The sequence below is a fragment of the Amphiprion ocellaris genome, chromosome 15 (genome assembly GCF_022539595.1).
Source record: "Amphiprion ocellaris isolate individual 3 ecotype Okinawa chromosome 15, ASM2253959v1, whole genome shotgun sequence".
Lineage (NCBI taxonomy): Eukaryota > Metazoa > Chordata > Actinopteri > Pomacentridae > Amphiprion > Amphiprion ocellaris.
In genome coordinates, this window is record NC_072780.1 from 19521593 (window position 1) to 19545828 (window position 24236).

The 24236-nt window shown below is 39.6% G+C and overlaps 1 protein-coding gene across 3 annotated transcripts in view; it reads right to left on the reverse strand.

Moving 5' to 3' along the window:
* Positions 1 to 17681, reverse strand: part of LOC111565485 (collagen alpha-1(IX) chain) — a 30101-nt gene extending 12420 nt beyond the window's left edge. For 2 of the 3 annotated variants that reach the window (XM_035946102.2, XM_023265573.3), the window contains exons 1-15: positions 17489 to 17681; positions 14221 to 14306; positions 12691 to 12762; positions 11672 to 11801; positions 8459 to 8855; positions 7988 to 8068; positions 5204 to 5221; positions 4587 to 4676; positions 4432 to 4467; positions 1985 to 2056; positions 1677 to 1721; positions 1511 to 1546; positions 1391 to 1414; positions 1224 to 1277; positions 42 to 113 (exon numbers count right to left, since the gene is read on the reverse strand). In XM_035946102.2, coding sequence (XP_035801995.1) covers positions 42 to 113; positions 1224 to 1277; positions 1391 to 1414; positions 1511 to 1546; positions 1677 to 1721; positions 1985 to 2056; positions 4432 to 4467; positions 4587 to 4676; positions 5204 to 5221; positions 7988 to 8068; positions 8459 to 8855; positions 11672 to 11801; positions 12691 to 12762; positions 14221 to 14306; positions 17489 to 17517 — 1242 coding nt within the window. In that variant the 5' untranslated portion in view covers positions 17518 to 17681. The remainder of the gene's footprint in view (positions 1 to 41; positions 114 to 1223; positions 1278 to 1390; positions 1415 to 1510; positions 1547 to 1676; positions 1722 to 1984; positions 2057 to 4431; positions 4468 to 4586; positions 4677 to 5203; positions 5222 to 7987; positions 8069 to 8458; positions 8856 to 11671; positions 11802 to 12690; positions 12763 to 14220; positions 14307 to 17488) is intronic. The other variant, XM_035946101.2, reaches the window with a different exon arrangement.
* Positions 17682 to 24236: the final 6555 nt, after the last annotated feature.

The window sequence follows — 24236 nt, forward strand, 5'->3', positions numbered from 1 at the left end:
ATTAGTAGATCAACAAAACACATGTTAGATCTGGCTCTTACCACAGGCCCTGGTGGACCTGGAGGACCTGGAGGCCCTGCGGCACCAGCGGTCCCTCTGGGTCCAGGTGGACCCTGCAATTTTATCACAACATTTGATATTAAACATGTCAGCAAATTAAAAAAAATAAAAATAAAAATCTTGAAAATATTTGCTAAAAATCTATAAAAAGTTCCAAAACACTTTTATGGCACTGAAAAAACAGATTTGGAGCTTGTTTGGAAATTGTTTTTGAACTGATAACATATTACAGTTTATGCAGCCATCTCAACTTGTCACTAAATTTACCACTATTTTCAGTAAAAGCAGCGTGAGAGTAAAAACATTCCAACTGCTTCTGCAGTTACTGTAAACAAAACGCTTTCTCTGAACACCTGTCTGAGCAGAATGAGGTATTGTAGATGTGCACTTTATTGCTTTCTCTGCTGCTCTATGGTAAAACAGTAACAAATAATAAACTTTTGAACCATGCCTAGAGGACACAGCTAAACACCACCCAAAACATTAAAACTATTACATTTTCAAATTTAAGTAAACTGCGAAGTGAGCTGAAAAGACACTTTTTTTATTGTCTGTTTGAGTAAGTAAAGTAAGTAAAAAAAGTAGTTGGCAGAAAAATAAAAGAACATCATAATTGGGCAATACTAAAGCAAGTAGATGGACTTAGTTTCTTGCCAAACTGATTATTACAACTCTGAATATGACCCCAGAGGCATCTCCTAAACTAGTGCCCCTGTTGGAGGCAGGAAATATAGCATAGAGATCTTTCAAGTGTCTGGTTAGGCTTAGGCACAATGTAGCTTGGTTCAGTGAGGGAAATATAAACTGTTGGTATATGATATGGGATCTCTGTTGTCATGGCTACGGTAATAAACACACTGTTAAGTTATTGAAGGGTTGTGTTTGAAAAATAAAATCTACTATCGGCTTTAAATGGGAAACAGACAGGAGCCTTCCATCCTAAAATCCAAGATTTTGTCAACCCATTCATCCACCCTGACATCCTCCCTGCATAGATTTTATGGCTCAACAACTTTGTCACCTCACGTCCTAGTTTGCTCCTGTCATAATCATTACATCCATCACCACTGTAATAAACAGCTTTCACAAAAACCTGTGAGATCTTATTTATAGGAGTCTTGGTTGTACAGTATACATCTATTCAAATCAAAAAATATGCTGACCTCAGGTCCGATGTTTCCTTCATCTCCAGGGGTTCCTGGTTTTCCTGGAGGTCCCTAACAGACACAGACACACACCAGCTCATACAGCAGCACATCAAGCAATATGTAAAACGTATGAATGAGGTTTCAGGACAGAGCAAAATACAGAAACTGTAGCAAACACATACAGCAGGTCCTTCACTTGCTGGGCCCTGTGAAAGCAGAGACAGAACAGGTTTTATCATCTAGATTTTACACTGTATAATTTCCATACACGTGTGGCCGAAATAAGATCTTTTTCCACTTACAGGAGGACCTGCAGGTCCAGGAAAGCCAGGAAGTCCCTGCAATAAGAATGAACAATGATCAGTGACATTTCCTATGTCCAAATGTCCTATATCCAAAAAATAAATAAATAAATAAATAAATAAAAAATCACAATATTTGTAACTGTATGTATAAATGTTGACTCACTCTCTCTCCTACAGGCCCTCTGGGACCCATTAGACCAGGAGAACCCTGCAGGCAGCAAACACACAGTCATATCAACATGGAATCCTTCCTGTCATCACTTCACCACACATTCAAACTCATACAGCAAACTCAGCACACACACACACCTTTATATTTTCTGACAGAAATAGGATCCAGTACAACACACACACACACACACACACACACACACACACACACACACACACACACACACACACAACACACACTGACACACAGACAGCACTGATAGATATTATAAAGAGTGTGTGTCAGGTGATGTTCCCTACAGCAGGTCCTGGAAGACCAGGCAGGCCTCTCTGTCCAGGAAGACCAATCTCCCCCTGCTCCCCTTTGTTGCCCTAGGAAACAGACACAACACGAATAAAACAGCTTTATCTTCTTCCTGCATCTCCCCGCGCTGTTGCTAAGATACACAGAGGCAGAGCAAGTCAACATTTAATCAATGAAAGGTGGGCTGCTCTCGGTGTTTCCTAGATCAACCACAAGACAAGCTTGTGTAAGACTATGCAGATAATAAATGGGCTGGGCTTGGAATCAGCAACTGTAAATGACAGAGGCCTCAGTAAACATGTTCCTTCAGTCAGTTCACGGCTTCAATCAGAAACAGCTCCCATAAAGGTTAAGATGGGTTATTAATATTATTATCAGTGCAAATGCATTTTGTAGAGCTATTTGTGATCAAACTAGATATTAAAAGAGACAGTAAGACACCCAGTATAACAACCCATTGATGGCCTTGAATGTTCTGCTTTCCGATGTGGATCAGAATGACTTAGTTATCGAACAGTGCAGCCCCACTGTATGAATTTTTACATATTCTATATACTGTTGGGTGATTTCTTATACTGTATAACCATGTGTTGTATTTTACATGCTTGACATGGAATTGTTTGTATTTATATTTGTTTCTGCAAAGTAACTAGTGACTACTACTGTATAGTTGCCACATTTTTTGAAATTCAAATATTTCTTCAAATGTCGAGGACTCAGTTTAGAATAACATTAACAATCAAGATCAAAATCAAGATGACGTGAAAACTTCCTGGATATGTAACACAACGTTTTGTCGACCCATCTACTCCAACCTCCCCACTGCATGGGCTTTGTTGTTGTATAACTACAACACCTGACTTTCTCCTCGCTCCTGTGTAATTATGGCCATTATAAGACGTTGTCACAATGAAACTAAGTATGGGTCATGAGTTAATCTACCTTCCACTTTCCACTACTATTATGGGTTTAAAAGAAGGAATAATAAGTGGATCTCAAGAACTACTACAGCAATCCAATTATCTTATCTTAACAAAGACCAAACTGTGGAACTTATTTTGTGGGGTTTGAGCAGACTTGTTCAGTGGTGTAGGCTTGTTGTTCTCAGTAGGCGAATGGGGCTGTTAGCTGTGGAACCAGATAATTAAAGATATGCTTGAGGTGAGTTGTTTACCTCAGTACATAAAACTAATTCATATTAATATGTCCCCTGTGTGAAGATGCAAGTTCTGAGACTTAATGAGATGCTGTTAGTAACAACTTTATAGCACTAAATAGGTCAATGCTAAATTAACTGGTTGATCTTTAATAGTGTAATCGACCGTAGCAGTGAGCCAGCCTATGACTATGAATTCTGTATATGGTACATACTTTTATGTTACTGTATTTGATACATTACATTTTACAAGACGTGCTACAAAGTGTAGGGTTTGAGTTGACCATAGTGACCCAACCATATGACTCACCTCATTGTGCTTTGGCAGATAATTCATTCACATCCCATATATAATGATAGATAATGAAAGATGATGTGGCTTGATCTTTGAGCTTTGCTTGACTTTGTAATTTGGCCATTACATCTTGGTTTTGTGAAATCAGACAGACAGTAAGAATGCTATGCTTATTAATGCTGTAGCAATAGGGCAGTGACTTGCCAATCACAAGGTAGTCCTGCCCTAAAACAAACAATGCTTTATTATTTATTTTACTGTAAATAGGATCATTATTTACAAAAAGATATCCTGCTGTAAACAAAAAGATTTGAAACAAGTAATTGAGATAACAAACTCTTTAGGGGATGTTTACAGAGGAAACAGATCAAGGGAGAATTAAGGTGATTTTCTCATAGACTTCTATACAGTCAGAATTCTTTATTCAACCAGTGGAGTTGCCCCCTGCTGGCTGTTGGAAAGAATGCAGGTATAAGTCTTTCTACACTTGCTTCACCTTTCAGAGGCTACATCCACCTTTTATATACAGTCTATGAGTATATGTCATAAACATCTGACAGCATTTCATGGTTGAGTTCTTTGAGCCCACATGTTCTGATAAGGTATCAAGCATCAGAAAGGGTTTGGGTTGTTTTGTTACATAAAACTTTGGGTTTGGTTCTGGTTATTGCCTTATACCTGAATATCCTCTACTGATTTTTTTCTTAATTTATTCTGAATATTACTGGAATTCCTCACTGGGGATCCACAGCAGAGTTATGTTAGGGTTGGTCGACAAAGAAGAGGCATCTCTAAAAAAGATATCCCCTGATGCAGAGTCATATTTTGTTAGACAAATCTGTTTTGAAACTGCGTATCTGCTTGAACAAACATGTGAAGTGCATCATTTCCCTGAGGAGTCATGACAAGCAAACAAACGCACAAAGAGAGGAAGAATATATCAACAGCCTGCAGCTACATTTTCAGTAAATCATTTTGCATTTAATACTTACAGGAGTGCCTGGACTGCCAGGAGACCCTGGAAGACCCTGGACAGACAAATAAAAGATGTTTAAAAAGGAAAGCAGAAAAATGCTGGCTCCATGGTAACGGGAACGATTCAGATTAGGTCAAAACAAATGGCTGATATGAAGGCGGAAGTACTTACATCTCTTCCATCTCTGCCATTTTCTCCTTGGGGCCCTCGGGGGCCCTCTGGGCCAGGACTACCTGGGAGGCCTGGGACTGATTTGTCAGGCTGAGAGAGGAAACAAACAGTCAACAAATAGGATGGACACTAAAAAAGTTAGAACAAATGACACCTTCAAGAATTAGCACATGAATCAATCATTCAAAACAACACAAAATTATTATTATTTTTTTTTTTACATTAAACAACACAGAAAATTGGACAAATGCTGGAAACAAATGTGTTAACTGAATTCAAATGCTCAAATGTAAATACTTGAATAGATTCAACAGTGATGTCTTAACTTCTTACAATGTCCTCTTGTAGGCCAAAGGTTAGGTTCTTTTCATATATTTCAGTTACATCCTATGTACAGGAAATCTGTGCCAGATTGAATTAGGTTTGCTGGGCACATGTAGATTGGTATACAAATACAGAACATTTGCTAAAACAGCAAAAAAACAAACAAACAAACAAAACCACCGTAAAGTAGATATAGGATAAAGCAATGAGGCAATTAGGCAATCAAAGCACTGAAAAAGATTATTGGCTTAAAATCACAAAGCGAAAAGAAGGTCGAGTAGAAAAATAAATACCTCAGCATTGGCATACATCTGAAGAAGCAAGAGAAATCAGATAAGGGGAGAGTTAGTGAAAGTAGTCACACCACCCTCACCAAAGTGTCAGCAGAAGCGCACCTGTTCATAATCATAGAAGTGAGTGATATCATGCTGTCATTTAAATACACAGCCCTATACATAGTACTCACTCCCCCCGTGTTAGCCTGAAATCTAATAGAGTGCACCAGGCCAGGAAATGTTTCTATCTACTGGGGTACAGTCATTTAAATTACCATACATGTGACTGAATTTAAAAAAAAAACACAAAACAAACAACAAAAAAAACTCTGTTGCTATTGATAATTCACTGCAGACTTTACAGAGAATGAAGTGTGAAACAGCAGAGTGGCATTTTCATTGCAGGTTACAAGTATTTCTCAGAGGCAGACATCTCATTAATTGTACTACAGCCACACAGAAATGAAAGATAACACTTCATCATAAATGTCATAAACTTTACACAGCCTTGCACATTGTGTTTGTGTGTTTCTTCATTTCAGGATAATGGATTGTCCTATAAACTTTGCTGAAAAACAGAATGTCATATATATCTCACATGTAGTACATAAAACTGTGTTTTAAGATTATGGATGATCAGCAACCACTCATGATTACAACTACTGGGCAATCAACTGTGGACATTGTATGACTGTAAAATTGTTGATGGACACATAACAGAGCCAGTCCTTCCTTCTCAGCACTCACTGATGTATACCTATGAGAGTGTAATTGTAAAAAAAAAAGAAGTGAATGGGAAAACACTGTTGAGGCAGGAAATAGGATTACTGGTAGGCCCGTGCTAATGTTGAATCTATCCTCCTTCGACGTACAAATTTCCAAAATTGGGTGCAACAGTTTGTTTGGTTCATTTATTTCATGTACTATAAGTTCTTATTAAATCTATACATTTTGAGCTGCATCTTGGTTCCTTCCGCAGCATTTAGTTCATGTTGCTATTTTTCTTACTTGCATCATTGCGGCTCTGAAAATGCTGCTTTTATACTGTAGTACCAACACTTGCAATGCAAATTTGCTGTTAATTGATGCATTAATTTAATTTCATAAATTTATTTTTTTTAAATTAATTATTTTATGAATGTAACCAGATGAAAAACCAAAAGGGATATAATGAAGAAAAATAACAGAAGGAATAGCTGACTTGGCCCTTGCAAGCTAGCTTACAGCTAGCAAGACAAAAGACAAGATTAAACTTGCAGGCTGAACATGCCTCATTTAAATACCATTTCTGGTTCTTAACCTCAATAACAAGACTAATAGAGGCTTTCTTTTTCTCTGTCTAAAGAACAGAAGCCCTGTGAAAGATGCAAAATGGGAAGTCACAAGCTAACTTTCAAAGGCTATTGCTCCTGCTATTGGTTTTAACAAGCTAAGGTAAACTGTCTCAGTAAGCCAGTTCAAGCTACAGTTTTATTAATTCTGCTGACCTTCCAGTACAATGTAGATGAATGAAGTAGTAATTTCCATTTATATAATTCTTTCTTGCAGTCCAATATTGGTGTTGATAGTTTGTTGCACATTTTAGCATAATGGGTGGAGAAAAAATATTTTTAACCCTTGATGATGCGCAACATTGGTCAAAAGTGACCCAAATCCATTGGAAAATGGGTATCTCCTCACCTATCTGTCTGTTAGCAACATTACTCAAAAACAGATCTGGATGAAATTTTCAGGGAAGGTCAGAAATGCCACAAGGACCAATTGCTTAGATTTTGACAGTCTCGTAGTCTGGGTCCACAATTGTTTTTTGAAGATTTTAGTCATTAGAAACGATAGAACGATTGAACAGCCTTGGCAGAGTACTGTGCTCTCTGAGTGCTTTTCTAGTTCTCTCATGGGCTGATCAGTTGTGTCAGTTAAATGTTGTCTACATCAGAACTTATTTGGAAAAGGGTGTTTTCATCTGCCATCTATAAAAAAGGCAAAACTATCTCAAGTGAGTGTAAAAGGTTTTGGGTAATAAAGGAAGATTGTTTTTTTTTCTCCAGAATTTGGTATTTCCATTGACTGTTTCTAATAACATACTTTAAAATGACCAAAAAAACCCCAAAACATTTTGGAAATCCAGCTTTCGTTAACCTGTTTTGTCAGTGTTCGGTGAGATGCATTATACTGTATGTATCCATGACTGACAATTTGAATTCATCTTCATCATCTATGAGTTTTTGTGCAGTGTATTAACCTTACAGATTAGAAGTAACCCTTCACAGCCATGTTGTTGTTGGTGGGTGTCATGATGATGCAGATGTCATCTGGCATATTTTATTCTTCTGTGCAAAATTTGAATGTAGCCACAAAAGTGTGGCACTCCACGCACTGTGCAGGTTGGGTTTCTGATCTCACACTTTAAATGTAATCACACTTCCTCTGTGCTGTTAAAGCTTGCCAGTTAGCTGATTGGGGTTTGTGTTTTGGCTCGATGCATTGAGGTTTAATACTGCTTCCAATGAGATCATATCTGATCGAACAGCACTGCCTCCAAGAAATGTTGTAGAACTAAAACTTGCTGCTTGACAAATAAAATAAGATAAAATAAAAATCAATCTCTAAATCATCCAACTTGAACTGCAACCTCTGGATGTAGCAAAACTGAAACTGCTTGACAGAGTATTTGTTACACTTCTGCAACTCCAGCTTAGCATTTTTTGCTGCTCCCCTTCAGCATGCTGGAAGCTCCATCAACCTGAATAAAACCACCAACTGCAGCACATGCTGAGCAGCCCCGAGTCCTTGTTACTGTACCTCAGTAGCAGGCAGCTCGTTGCAGCTCTCTCTCTGGGCTCTCTTTGGGTCGCAGTGAATCAGCATCCACTGGAGCTCAAACTGAAAAGAGATTTCAATGTTACTGCATATACAATACCAGGCTATGGAGTCACTGTGATATGTTACACAGGAAAAAGTATCTTGAAATTCTTTTGTCATGGTGCGGTTATTTCTTTGTAGTTTTGACTCAGTGTCCTCTATATGGACTGTTGAGCATGATTTTCCACCAATGTAATTTTCTGCAGGGATTAAGTTTTTTCTCCCCCCCCCACTGGAACCCAGCTGAGCAGCTTTGCTGTGACAGCAGCACTTTAGAATTATAGCAGAGCTCAGCACACACATAAACCTGAATGTGTTTATTCGCAGAGAGCACCATTTTCCTGACAATGCTTGTAAGCAGAGTCGGTGAACATTATTAAATGCAGCAGGCAATTCTCCATCTTTGCTTACCACCACGGAGGCGTCGGGATCAGCATCCAGTCTGCCAATAAGAGTGTCTCCCTCCGTGTTGATGGGTCCTTTGCCCTTGATGGGTTTCTTATCCACGGGCTGACAGTCCACGTACAGCGTGACCTGGTCGCGCTCCACGCCAATCATCACCTTGTGCCACTTGGTGTTGAAGAGCACAGAAAGGCCGGGGAAGGTGACGGTCTGCAGGTTTCCATCTGCACCCATCAGGAAGTACTCAAGAGCCTGTTGGTCTCCGTTCAGCCTCAGTCCGGCCTGTTTGTAGCCGTCTTCGTCCACTATTTGCCAGACGTTCCATACCTTGTTCACTGTGTTCTTGATCATGCGGAAAGTCGCCATGAAGGAGTACTCGTCAGGGAAGCCGCGAGGAAAGTTCAGCCTGGGGGAAGGCAAGGAACAGAGGTTGTAATCAACTGAATAATCAGATTCATCAAACTCAAAATGATCAAATGAAACACTCAAAGATGTCTCACACCCAGACATGTTATAACTCTCAAAATATCTTTAATGTCAATGTTAATTCATGGTCACAAAATAAACAGTATCCTGCAAAACTATCGTAAAATCAAGTGCGAGATTTGGATGAAAATAACTCAAAGGCTTGTCATGGCTGCTTTATTGATTCAAATTAAAGCTATATGCTTCAAAGAACAAAGATAGGTTTAAAGGCATGCTATTATATCACAAATGAGACGCTGTGAGAGAGGCTGTCGAAGTGCATAAATCAGTGGTTCAGTTACAACATGCAGCACTGGTTAGCATCCACAGTCTGGTGCTTTCTGTGTCTTTTAACAAGCCAGATTCTCAGTAGTTGGTGCATTCATAGATGGGCGCTGCAGCCGGACTTTTTCTGACGTCTTGTAAACGATCAAGGTGAGGCAATGAAAAAAGGAGTTTCCTGTAACCCAATAAAACAAACGAAGACCTCTCTCTTAAGCTTCGCCTGAGGTGAGAAAGTAAAGTATGTGCCGTTTTTGCCCTGCAGAAGCAAAGAGAGGGAGTGCAGCCAAAGCAAGGGAGGACTTCAAAGCTCAGTCTGTGCCACTGGACTTGTAGGGGGAATAAACACGTATTTACATCCAGTGTGACAGGCCTGAGTGGCGTAGATGCAGGGTGCCAGCGAGTTGCATAACAGCTTCTAAGGAGAGCTGGCCTGCAGGAAAAGATTAGCCAAAACAGACTGGAGCAGGCACACTGGGAAACACCAGGGGATGTCTCTGCTTATATAACGTTAGTGAAATCTTTAACCTGCACACTCTGTCCTGAAACCACATATTGGAAATGATGTACCTAACACCTCACCTTTCAAAGGTTTTAAGGATGGGATAAAAAGCATTTTGATCACTGGGATGCTGTGCAAACCAGCCCCAGAGCTGACATCCACAGGTCAACTATAGTCCCATGTGGACAGGATTAGCTTTACATTGCAAGGAGGGGGATAAAATATTCCATGCGCTTTGTGGCAGTTTAACAGGATTTAGAATTTCATAGAATTACATGGACATTCCAAAACAGAAAGCAAATCAATTCAAATAAATGCCTGTGAATCCGCTTATAAATTATAGTAAAAAGACAATTCTGAACTTGCCTTTAGAGTCACCTCTTTTTCAAAGAGACTCTCCTGTGAAAATCTTTTGTTTTAAAACCTTTTTAACATCCATATGATGTGTTTTGGATGCTAACAGACACATCATGCATATAAGCAGTCAATGCCATGACTGAGCATTTCTACCTTGAAACTGCAGTTTACTGAGCTCAAAAACACAGATTTAGACTTGTGAGGTTTTATATATAAGAAAACAAAGGAACCAATCATGTCAACTTGCAGGGTGGGACTTCTGGTATCATTTTGTTTAAACATGTACAGTTGAAAATGTCTGCAGCTTCAAGTTGTGTAGTATTGAGTGAATTTATAGTGCTTGAGAGCAGTAGGTAAGCCTGTGTGCTCAAACTGCAGTGACTGGGAAAGGGTCGGAGGAATGAGGCAACAATGAACAGTTACATTTAAATAATTATAAGGCCAGAAGGAAAACTTATAAATATGTAACTTTGATGCACAGAAATGAGTTTTTAGGTGTTTAATCAGCGGCTGGAGACAAACTATAAGTCTGTACTAGGCAGACACGTTTTAGGTTACTAATGTAGGATCCAGTAGTTTTGGACAGATTTTTTCAAGTGTAGTTTCTACAAGTCATCAAACTTTATGAGAGTGTTACAAAATCAAATCCTGACCTCCTCTTTGAATTGAGTATTCATTTAAATAATTATTGAGTACTGAAATTGACATAAATTAATATGTTGTATTTAATGTTTTAAATTTAATGTTTTTAATGTATCTTTAACAAATATATGGCATTTACACTACCGTTCAAAAGTTCTGAGGCGCATAGAAATGTCCTTATTTTTGAAAGAAAAGCAGTTTTTTTCAATGAAGATAACATTAAATTAATCAGAAATGCAGTTTAGACATTGTTAATGTGGTAAATGACTATTCTAGCTGGAAACAGCTGCTTTTTAATGGAATATCTACATAGAAAAAGAAGAAATTATGTTAGCACATATATGAAAGTGTGAGTTTTCATGGAAGACATGAAATTGTCTCGGTGATCCCAAACTTTTGAACAATAGTGTATATATCTTTTAAATACATACAAAAATTAAATTTAGCCTATCAAGGATTCCACAGTAATGATGGTGGTCGGGTTTCTCAGGCCCAGAGAATGTTTTTGCCCCTGGGCTCCTAAGTGGAGTTAAACCCACCAGGTTGGTACTGATAACCTTTAATTACAAACCAGGGAAAATCTTGACAGGAAACCAGTGCTGCTGTCAGCACATGCTATTATATGTTTATACCAAACTCAAGATAAATCATTCCTAAAAAGGCATGGTGAAATATGGCTCTTTACATTTCCTGGAAATACAAAAAAGGCTTCAAACAGAGTCCAAGGTGCTTTTCCAATCCGATTCAAACACACACACACACACACACTAAATATTTCTCCTCTGCCTTTGTGTCTAAAAGAAATGCCAAATAGGTCCAGACATGTTTTTCTTCCACCAATTATATGCTGCTCACCACACAGTAACATCTGTGCCGGACCTGTAATAATGCAACACCTGTGTGAGCAGACCACTGCTGCTGCTGCTGCTTGACATTTGTGTGTGTTTTTATCTGTTTTCTTTTACTGTACTTACATGGTTGGAATTTGGAAGTTGGCCTCCCTGTCGAGGCGGTAGGCCACCTGGAGGGGTGTGGAGCCGTCCACCTTCCTCACACCTTTCAGGGGAATCACGTCCAGCTGGAACTGGGTGATCAGATCAAAACCTGTGTGGGATAATGTAAAAATGATGTGACAAGACAACAATCTGTGGCATTAACACAGCTGCACAATTAAAAAGTACTACAGTATAGGTTCTAATAACAGTACTAATGAATATAAAAAATCTGAGCAATAGTCTCAGTTCAAGAAAGAATCTGAGTAATACCACTGGCATGTACAATAATGTTATTTCTATACATAATACATTTATAATGATGAAATAAAACAATAATAAAATTGATGTTGTTAATTAATTTACACATTATGGAAAATAATTTTCTCAAATTTTTGTTTTCTGATTGTCTTTTGAAAGCTATTTTGAAGATTTTAAAAAGTTATTTCAATTAGTTTATACTTCTCAACTAAACTGTCAGTATAGTTTCCTTAATATAAGTGAAATTAGGGAAATAATTATTTGTTTGGTTATTTCTGTGGTTATAGGATATTTATGGTAGTCTATGTTGAGATAATGAAATAAGGAAGACAACAACTCATAATGGCTTCCATGTGAAATAAGAACTTTTTTTCTTTACAACAACAAACAAAAAAGGTGCAGGCATGACTTAATCCAACCACAGAGCAGAATGTGCACAGATGTGTTAAAGGACCGAACAGAGCAGTGGTGAGCAATTACAATCTTGCTGAGTTCAGACTGTTCTGAGTAGTGTTGTGTAAAACTCAAGTGGAACATTTTATTTGGCTCATTTGAAATCTGAAGGAGCCTCGAGGCATTAGGTGGCCCACCCTGTTCAACTAATTAAACTCACCACCTTCCTTCAGATACTCTATTTTCTCCTTTAGAGATTTTGAAGTCTTCAGCTTGTGGTTTTACAGCTGCTGCTTTCACTCTTCTGTGACTACAACCTCGCTAGGTTCCCCCGAAGAGTGTTTTACCTGGAAGGTCATCTTGTCCGCTTCTCATTGGTGGGCAGACGGTATCGCCATCCAGTCGGTTCAGGTCTAGTTCTGACAGGACGAAACAAAGCGCAATCATCTTTTTATGCTTGTTTTTATCTATTTTTTTTTGTTGAACTGGACAAATGTAATACATTAGTGGTCAGTTTAATTCAGTTGGCATCTTCTAAGAGACAGCTACAAGGAAAGAGCAAGGTCTTTATGTCACGGTAGATTAACACCACAATGCACTTTGGTTCATTTTTAATGCAGGGCTCTCTTATAGTGTTCCACATAATCATCCATCCCCAAGCATGAACACAGACTAATCAGCCCAGTGTTTGAGATTTATAAAGCAGAGCTCTCAGACACCTCTTGTGATCCAAATATGTCATTAGAGCCAGAAACACAATGTTGATAAATACAGCAGACAGTGAGAGCCATATGTCATCAGAAACATATTGTACATGTGATTCATCAAGATGAAAGCCTATTCTGATGAAAATTGCAACCTGCCATACGTCACACTGCCATTGCATTTCTGCTTTCATCATTAATATTATACACATGCTTGAAAAATCCATAAGTTTATGTTCATAGCATAGACTGGCCTGGTTTTTCTTTGTGACATTAATATAAATTGTGTGTGACTTCAGCAAAGTTTCTATTTGATAGATAAAGGCCTCCAAGGCTGCTTCATGCTAGGAACACAACATACAGCGGATAACGCCACTTCATACGATAAAATCAGTTTCTGGAATGTGTCAGAAGAGGGCGCTATTCTTAAGTCCTTCTTTGAAGTTGTGAATGGGAGAAACCTTCCAAAAAACTTCATGAAACAAGGATGGTGACAGCCAGAGGGGCTCCCCAGTCAATAGCCTGAGTCAGCTCATTTACAATGTGCAGCGCGAACACCACACATCTGGAGGCCGTTCCCACATCCCACATAAACTGCTGAGAAATGAGATAAAGTGGTGAGACGGTATTTATAATCCCATATTTACCACCGCTAAACACTTATCTGACTGCGCATGTGGGCCTCAAGTTGTTAAAGTTACTGCCTGCCGCGGCATTACGCTCAGAAAGCCAGTCATTAGTGCAACGAGCTGGAGATGAACCACAGTTAAGATGTCACATGCACTTGCATGTGCGCACCGTGATAATGAGGCGAATTTCACAAAGCAGCACACCTACTGTATCTGACTCTCACTGTGCGTTCATGTCGGATTTGCTGCTTTCCCAAACAACAACAGAGAATGGGTTTGTTGTGATTATCAGAGGGGACGTTTAATCTGATTTAATCCTATGACACAGACCAGCACAGCGGGTCTGCTATTTCTGGCCTTTGCTTTGTGAGTTCTATTAAAGAGAATGGCCAGGCAACAGTCAGCATGTGGGCGTTAACATTTACCCTCTTTGTCAGTGCTTACAAGACAAACAGACTCACAGTAATGGCAGCATCCATGCAAAATAAGGTACTCTGATTTTGTGGTATGTCAATAATTGTGCACTGCGCTGTGGGTGACTTACGTCCTAGAGCTGGAGCGAGGACCAGGGACAGAAGAGCCACACAGACGGGGGTGTACGCCGGCATCAATAGGCTGCACAGTTGCTTTCTGTTCAGGAATGATGGAGAAAATCAGTATTCAGTCATGCGTCTCATTCTCTTTGACAGTTTCTTTTTTGTCTGAATCAATCAAACGCTGCAGGGATGACATGAAGCACTTAGTGGGCGACCTTGGTGCTCATCCTGGGCACATGAAAAGAAGAAAAGTTTACAGCGTTCCTTCAAACTGTGTTTGCTTAGCATTCTAGTGAATTTTTTTTTTAAAGCAATACTGTAAATGTGATGTGACAGTAAATGCCTCTTGGAGGTAAAATTATTGTTTCAGAAAGAACTTTTTCATCCACTTTCCACCAGATGAACTCAAGTTCAACTCAAAGCAATTTTGGAGAAATCTGAGGTTTAAAACCACGGATAAACTGGTTATCATCATGGCTTTGTCATATTCTTTATATAAAAAATGAATGGATTACCTGTCATTAAACTGTTACTTGTAATGATAAAGCTGCTGATAGCTGTTACCTAACCCGTTAGCTGTTCGGACCTGGTAAACCAGTTTTTTTTTTTCCTTTAAAAGGCTCACAATACTGCCAACATTATTTCCAGCAGCACAGCAGGCTGTTTGTAGGAAAAACATAACAGTCCTTTTCAAATAATCTGATACCTATATCTTGCCTCACACTGACAAAGTTAGCAACCGGCTACTGAACATAGCAAAGCATTTAGCGAATGGTAACCGCTAAAGATGTTTTTCTAAGAAGTTAGAGATGCCTAGAACAAGAGGAGAGTGAATTTAGAATGACATTAAGCAAGAAAAGCCCATAAGGACTTCACATGAATGATTATGTTGCTCTGTATCTTTTGTACAAGCACCTCTTTCTTTTATTGCATATATGCCTGTGAATGTTTTGCACAGTCTTAAGAGTGATATCACCTGTCATGTGGCACATTCTTGCTTGTATGCATCATACAAAATGCAACCAGTTGTAGAGGGACATCCTGGTATTTTTGGTGCACTGCTCTTGACATGTCCTGAGACAAACTACAGCTTTTTCCAGCATGTAAGATAGTGTAGTATTTCTGCCCTCATTGCCGGCTTGTCTCTATGCAAATACCATTTGTCTTCAAGATTGCTTTGCTGAGGATATGGTGCACTGCAAACCTTTAGAACTACTTACCAAACAAGCCAAACAATCTCAGCTCTGCCACATGTCTGCACAAGGCTGACTCATCAACCATGCAAAGTGTGCAACTGGCTCAGACCTCCGAGGTCCCAAAAGACACATTTCTGGTAGTTTCATTAACTGAATAAGAGCTTGAATCCAACACATCAACTAAGGAGGGGTTGACAGCATTAGATCATTTTGTGACTGTCCTTTTAGAGGGACCCTGTACTCACATGGTACAATGTGACATTTATCAAATTGACACGATAGGGGCCAAATGAAAGTTTAGCTCCCTGGCCCCCTGATAAGTGAATCCAGACATGGATACACTGAAGCTTCGTATTATTGGAAATATTTTCTCTTTTTGTATTGTGTTTCTTTGCAAAAATTTACCAGTAAATGTCTTTTTTCTGCAGAATTCATCCAGAAACCAAAGTAACAGAGCAGCTTAGTCTATCATGTGTTTGAGTTTGAAATTCTTAATTTCCTCAGAATTGACAGCAAATTCATTCTACTTTAGGACATATTGGACAGTTTTGTGAAATGGGTGACTTTAGATGTCTATCTGTAGTTTGATTCTCAGCTTGATGAGGCTTCAGATAGATGTTAAATATATAAATGTAGTGATCTAAGCCATAGTGAAAGTTTATCTTTGTGAAACTGGCTGCTGGCAGATATATTGTATGAGAGTGTCATCGATCTTCTCATTTAACTCTCAGCAAGAATTCTTTCATGACTGGTAACAGTAATCCAATCAAATCTATTTTCTGCAAAGTGTGATTTAACTTTTGCTTTGTCTTCCTTAAAATAGCTCTTTATGTAATTGCACAATAAACTTGTCTTGGGTTTGCAGCTATTCTCATAGTTCTGAACACAACAACTGAAGAGGAGAGGGTGGGAAGAGAAAGATCAATAAACGCCTCACTTAATATAGTTCTGTTCAGGTTATATCTGTCCTCACAGTTAAGCTAGCACAGCAAGAATCCTGCAAAGACAATTGCTGTTTTTAAGCATTGCAGGCAAAGAAATCCTTAGGGGTAAGTTATCAATGTAAGTAATTTCTCAATTACTGAATTTCTGAAGACCAATGAAGTTGACAGCTTTCCTAATGGAGGCTTTTGAGCTGCAGGCAGGGCTTCCTATAACATGAAACATGCACCAGGGGTGTGTTTACTGTAAGTATAAATGTGTGTAATGTGCATCCTGCAAGATAAAGGTTCTGTGTTAGAATTGTGGTTACTCACATTACACACAGGTGCCGTATTTAGTGCCACCAAAAGCAAAAAAAAAGGAAATTTAACATCAGAGGACCAAAAAATTCCCCATATATTCCTGTAAATATCCTGTCATGTAACCAATCAGTCAAGCCAATTAGGTAATGACATGTCATCTGCTTTAATTCCTAACATTCATCAGCATTTGATGGGACTTTCCCCTCTCTGCCACCCATGTTGTGATGCCACTTTGGGCTCCCAGAATGCTGAGAGCGAGCCAACAATCCTGGCATGACTTTTGCTCTCCCATTTATCTTAATCACCCCCAAATGTATCGCAGTTGATCACGAAGCAGTCGTGTATAGTCGGTACAGTATAGTCAAGGTCAAGTTGACTGTTGCAGAAAAAGTGAGTGACTCTGAGCAGTTTTGTAGATGTGCAAAAAATGTCTTTAGAGATGATGACACTGGAAGCACTAGTCAGATAAGAATTCTTTCATTCAGGCATTTTCTTGACAAACTGAATAGAAACAGTGAAGCGCTGAGGAGTAGAAGCTTTAGAGCTTTTTACTCTGTTGCAATGTAGCTTTAAAATGCTGCGTGTGTGGGTCAGATTAAACGGCAAAGGGCCAGCGTCTTTAATCTATGCTCAGCTAGATCTTATTGCACCCATAAAGCCACTGAGTTAGGAGACAGAGGGAAATGTAGATGTTTCCTCTCTCAAAAGGAAGATTAAAAATAGATTATTAGTCAGATTGAAATGGCTCTTCATTATTATGGAAATTAGACAAAAGAGCTCAGAGAGAAGAGTCCCTGATGAAGAGCCCTGACAGAAACTCAACATGAGATATTTACCTCTTCAAACCAGAGCTGAGGAAGGCCATGTTTCACTCCCCTCCGTGACGGGAGACGGACGGGGCTCGGCAAAGAGGCGCTCAGCTGTGAGATGCAGGAGCAGAAGGAGCCACAGACATGAAATTCCCTCCCTGAAGTCAGTCCTACCTGCACATGTTGAGGACTGACTGAGAGAAGTGGTGCAGGGGATGCTCAAGCATTTTTGGAGGACACATAAAGGTTTGTTCAGTGGGTTCCCATTGGCCAGGAGTTCTTAAGGAGGTGGCGACTACATTTTATTACCAACACTTAAAAAGATGCAGAAGCCCATAGGCCTTCATGTGAACACCTCCGCCTGCTTCTTTTCTTTACGGTGCCTCCTAATGACATGTGCCGGCTGTATGTAATTCCCTTAATAATTATCGTCAGGATAGGAAAGAAGCAGCCAGTGAGTGATGAAATGTGGATTTCATAATCATGTGTACTCATCAGTGTAGCTGAAGAATGCGTGTTAGCCTGTTGTGTTGACATGAAGGAAGCCTTGTCATTACCTCAGGGGCCTCGGGCAGACATGCTGTTTATGCATCCTGCATGCTACGTAGCCTAATTGATCTCATGGCGTTTGATCTCCACTTTAGAAGATGTAGGAATCTAAAATAAACTACGATAGGCTGATTTCCTGCCGGAGTATCACATTAATTCAAAGCAGGAAATGCATGGTGACACTCCTCATTGCGGCATTCAAACTTTCTTTAGCTTGCACAGATATGCTGACATTTCTCACAGGTATGACTTTTTCCATCCCAAAAAGATATGTCAGATCCTATGGTGCACAGCCATTTAAAATGACAGGAACCACTTTGCCCTGTACAGATCTCTCTGAAGCAAATGTCACTTGTGTTTTTAAATGAACGTGCTTCACCACTTTTAGCTAGGAGCATTATGAGTGCTTTGGCTTGAAAATACTGTATTTAGACTTTGCCACAGAATCTTTGTAGACATAATGTTGTTTATTTTTCATATTCCTTGTGTGCATATCTTGGGTTATTGGTTTATTGATCTCAGCAGTTGCTTTCCCTGCTATATAATATGATATCAAGGATCAATAACCTCACAGTCATCTGATACTCTGCAGTTTACTACACACAAAGATATGAAGGTCAAGGATAAGGCATTTGCTACTGTATCATATTGCATGAATCAATTGTTTGTGTAGCGACACCACAACGTTCCTATGAGAGAGCTGTAAGAGAAACCTGATACAGTGGCTGGGCCTCCTCAGAGATCTGCCTCAGAGATCATGTGTCCAGTCTGGATAATTGAGAACTCCTGCTTTCAATGAGAGAGCAGGCAAAGACAGTGCAGACAGAGGGAAAGAGAAAACAGTTTGTGATTATTCATCCACGAGGTTAGCCCCATGACTCGTACACTTGTGACCTAGAGTCACATTTGCCAAGGCAGAGTACAGCTTGATACTTATGTGTAAATGAGTGTTCTGGTCACAAAGCTACAATAACAAGCTGTGCTCCACTGACACTTGGTTTGCTTGCCATAATTCTTTGGCTTTCCTATGAGTGTAAATTTACTTCATGAGAGGTGACAATTAAAACCTTGTGGACCAATGAGGATCATTTGTTAACAAATGATCCTTGTGTGGTATAATGAACATACATGAAAGCTTTACAAAAGCCAACTCACTTAACCTGTACACAACTTCTACAGCACTTTTAGCCAATCAGCTAAACAGTAAGGTAATAAAGGAATAAAAAATGTTGCAACTTGGATCAGGATGGACTCTCTCATTTCAGTCATTAACCAAAGTTATGAGCTTGTGTACAAAAAAAAGATGGGCAGTTAACTCCCAGGGTGCATTTCTGCAAGAAACATTCAATTACTGAGCTCAAAATTTATTCCATGATATATACTGTTAATGGTGGGAAGAAGCTATTATACTGAGAAAGGTGATTTTGTAATGAGTGATCCTTAAGTTAGTTTAGCTTAAATGTTGTGGTCATTTTGTGGCTGAACTGACAACTGTAGTGCTGTGACCTCTATGGTGGCTATATAGTATTTTACTGTTAACTATATAAACAGCTGGTTCATAAGCAAGCCTGCATGACTGATCCATAACCACGAGTTTCTGTGCCAGGCACATTTGAGGATGTAGCTGAGAACATTTTTAACGTTAACTATATAATTCCCACAGCCACTATAATGTCACCCACATGTTGTTTTGAACCCTTGAGTTTGATCATTCTATCTGGCCTTGTTGCAGTTTTTGGAGCCAGATGTGACAATATTTGAAAAAGAGGGCAGATCTGGAATGGAATGAGGGGGCGGGACAACTAAAAAACAGAGTCTACTGTGGACAATGGGGCCACCTATACTGGCCTGACTCGTCTATGTTCACTACTCACCTGACATGTAAATCCAGTCAGACAAGCCCCCAATCATCACATTGTTAGGCCTTATTTTTTTATTTAATCATGGTGATGGACCACCAGAACCCTGATCAGAAGGAGAGAAATCAACAAATGAAATCATAATGCTATTGGAAAAGAAATGTTTACCTAACTTTTCATGATGACTTTTGAAAGGAAGGTTAAGAGTGCCAAAAGGTTTTGGAGCCGACACCTGGCTGCACTCTGTGGTATTGCACTTCAAGACGCTTCCACATTGGCTTCACTTTTCAGAGCTGGTCGTTATCCTTCTTTTTAATGCGGTCTATGTCTTAGACTGAATGGGTAAAAACCAGCGACCCCTCCACATTTGCCTCTCCAAATAAATATCAGCTATTAAATACAGGCAAACCATGAGTTTAAGGAACATTTATGGATAATGTTCCATCTGAAAGTGTAATGTCACAGTAGAAAACATATAAGACATATAAAGTTAGCAATGTTCATCCATCCATTGTCTATACTCTGCTTAATCCTAATTAGGGTTGCTGGGGGGGTGGAGTCTATCCCAGCTGACAGGGGACACCCTGGACAGGTCACCAGTCTATCACAGGGCTACATATAGAGACAAACAGGCACATTCACACTCACACCTATGGACAATTTGGAATTAACAATTAACCCGAGCATGTTTTTGGATTGGGCTGCACAGTGGCGTGGGGGTTAGCACTTTCACCTTGCAGCTAGAAAATCCCTGGTTCACGTCCCGGCCTTCCTGGAACCTTTCTGCATGGAGTTTGCAACTTCTCCCTGTGCATGCATGGACTTTCTCTGGGTACTCCGGCTTCTTCCCACAGTCCAAAAATATGGTAAGGTTAATTGGTTATTCTAAATTGCCTGTAGGTGTAAATGCAAGTGTGATTGTTTGTCTGTATATGTAACCCTACGACAGACTGGTGACCTGTCCAGGGTGTCCCCTGCCTTCACCCTAAGTCAGCTGGGATAGACTCCAGCCCCCCATGACCCTAATGAGGATTAAGCCGTGTACAGATAATGGATGGGTGATTAGCTTTTTATAGTGGGATAGCATTTTCTGTCGCTCTCACAAGTACATAAATAGGAAGCGTGATTGATCATTTTCAAATACAACTTCCCATTTACTTAAAGCACAGAGCTTATGTTTGTATGTGTTTAGCTTAGCTTAGCTTAGCAGAAAGACAGGACAAAAAAGAATGGAATACCATGTCAGTCATTTAGTTTGTTACCAATATTACCTTTTTGAAAAGCGTTAAAACTGTGACTGCAGTTCTGTCAAAATGGGCAGTTCATTGTATTCTGACCTGAGAAATGCAACTAGCTGTTACCTTGAGAGCTGAGGCCTCTAATATTGCTGCCTATGTCCAGGGCAGTTTCAGCAGATTTTTGTTTTGAGTCTGAGCTAATGTTCTCTTACAAAAATGTAAGGTTTCTGGGAAACTGTTGTATTCAAATTTTGGCAATGCTGCCACACGTGTGGCAAATGCATATTTTAAGATACAAATTAAATATTCTGTAAGCTCAAATTTGACTTATTGGAAACAATTATTTTTATTTGCTGTACATTTGCTACAATGTTTACTGTTTGCAGCATGTTTGCCATATATTCACACTTGCAAATATTTCTGTGCAGCTAAACCTCTCTGATTCAAAAATGATAAATCGATTCATTAGCTGTGCCCACTTTGTCCCTCAGGGAGTCACAGGGAGAGTGGACACTTGGCAAGACACTGGGTACACCACGGACAGGTCGCCAATCTACCACAGGGCCAACAGAGAGCGACAGACTAGCAGTGATGCTCAGAATGATAATTTAAAATCACCATTCAACTACCAAACCATATGTTCAGACTGTAGGAGGTAGCCGGAGCACCTGGAGGAAACCCACGCAAGCACATAGAAAACAGCTGACCAGCAGGTTCAAACCCACTAGTGGACAACATTGGCAAACCCTCTAATAACATTTGTTTGGCAAACTAATGTTTTTGATGCAGATCAGTCAAAAGTGTGCCAGAAATCTGCCACAAACATTTTCCTTTGCTGAGGGTTTCCACTTTGCTTTTCTTAGGGCTCTGACAAAAAAATACATTATTTAAATATAAACACAACCATCATGAAGTGTCTTTGTTATCAGCTACAGTGTCCATTGTAATGAGTCAAGGTCCATCCAGATTTTTTGCAGTTTTATTTTCAGAAAACACAGAAAAAATTTTGGTTATGCTAATTCTTCAGTTGTTATTTTTCCCTTGCAAAGTAATGATATGATGTAATAGCACCAGTTAAACATCAAATAAATGGAAGTGAAAGAGAAAATGTTGAGCGTTGCTTGTCTAACAACTCAGGCTTGTATGCACAAATTAAAAATGCACATTTAAGGGACGCCCCGGTAGCTCAACAGGTTGTGTGGGTGACACATAAACAGAGCTATAGTCCCCGACGCATCGGTCATGGGTTAGAATCCAGCCTATGGCCCATTGCTGCAGATTCTTCTCCTCATTTTCCTCTCTTTCTCTCTCACTGCTGTCCTCTCAATAAAGCCAAAAATATCTTTAACCAAAAAATGCACATTTAAGGTATCCTTACGACTAGGTTCTTAAGGGTGTGCTGAATGCTTCTGGTGGGATAATAGATCATCATCATCTGCAGCTTTGCTGTTGGGGGTGGACAGAGCTGCTCCAAATCTCCCATAGATGCTGGATTTGGATGACATCCAGTAAATGTGAAGCCTAGAGCATGCAATTCACATCATTTTCATACCCATCAGTGATGAGGATAATATTCTATAATTCTCCCTCCCCATGCTGTTGATTTGGCAGATGTCTGTAGAGATGTAATGCGTCGCAACAATTTTTAATCAAAAATTCTAATCAAAATATAGCATTCAACCACAGTGGTCCCTGTTGTCATCTGCAGTCTTACTGTCGTCTGGAGTGGGACTGTGTGAGAACTGCTGTCCTTGCTGTGTAACCTCTCTGATATTTGTGCCAGCCTTTTTCCCGGACTATATGGTTATCTCGGCTCTGGCAACTGCCTAAAAGAGAGAGAGAAAATCAACAGCGCTCCCCTCTTAATCAAGAGTGCTTGGAGCTTATGGCAGAATGCCATGAGAGAAAAGCAGCAATTGACTTTGGGTTTTTTAAGCAGAAGGTGAAGCTTAGAGAACACAAGAACAGCACTTACTTGGTGAATCAGAGACATAGAAGAAGCAAACTGCTTGATAGAGGAAACTAATGTCCCACTGCTGACAGCAGTTAAACACACAGTTACCAAAGCCAGCAGCTTATGTGCCATTAACATTTTTTATTCGTTTGTTATATAATCCTCCCCTCCCCCTTATCTGACAAGTGATTAGTCTGTGAGGAGTTGTTTAACCAGGACAGATGGATTTGGTTTTAATTGCAGTACCTGACTGCCAGGAACACATGAAACAGTGGTTACTTTTTGGATTCATTGTGTCTTTTGTGTTCCTTGGAATCAGACAGATGTCAACTTCATCCTAAAAAGAGGAGTGTCTGATCAGAAAACACTTCTATGTGTTGTTCAAGGATATAAATAAAGAAATTTGTTTTTCTCTTATTTGAAAAATTCATACCGTCTTCACCCACCTCGGCAGTAGTTTGCGACTCCATAGCAGCTTGTGCATCTCTCAGGCCTTTGTCTTGGTTCTTCTGCTTTATCGTTTTGCTTTACCCTTGTCACGATCACTTCCAGTCAAAGCAGACAGCTGTTATCAATGAAAAAAGAGCAGGAGACAGACAAAGTTAGCAACCAGTAAGGCTAGAACAGTGGAGCATTTAGCTGCAAAACTGAAAAATGCTTTGCTCAAAAGTTGACAGAGACCAAACTATAGCGTAAAAGAGAGTGAATATTAGTCATTCTGCGAGAAACTCAACTCCAAATAAGTCTCCTTCACAACTGGAGACAACAACAGCAACCCAGCGAGCTATTACTGCGAACATTTCAAGTTTTGCTGAGGATTTGATTATTGCACAATAGCAGAATGACAATGAGGTACAGACAGACCATATTGTAGTGCAAGTTTGGGTAACATGACACTAATCTAGCACAGACATTTCTTGCCCCTGTGGGATAGATGCAAACAACTTGGCTGGGTTATAGAAAAATTGGGATTTACATCAAAATGGATAACTTGTGTTGTTATGGTTACAACAATAAACATGTGGTTGGAGTTGAGATAGACTCTAGTTCAGAGAAACGTTGACTCTCGGGTTCAAATGGAAAAAGAACAGTGGCCTCCCACATTAAAGTCCAGTGTTTGGTGTGCCCATCCATCCACCCAAATCTCCGAGTTTGTAGTACTACACCTACGTCAT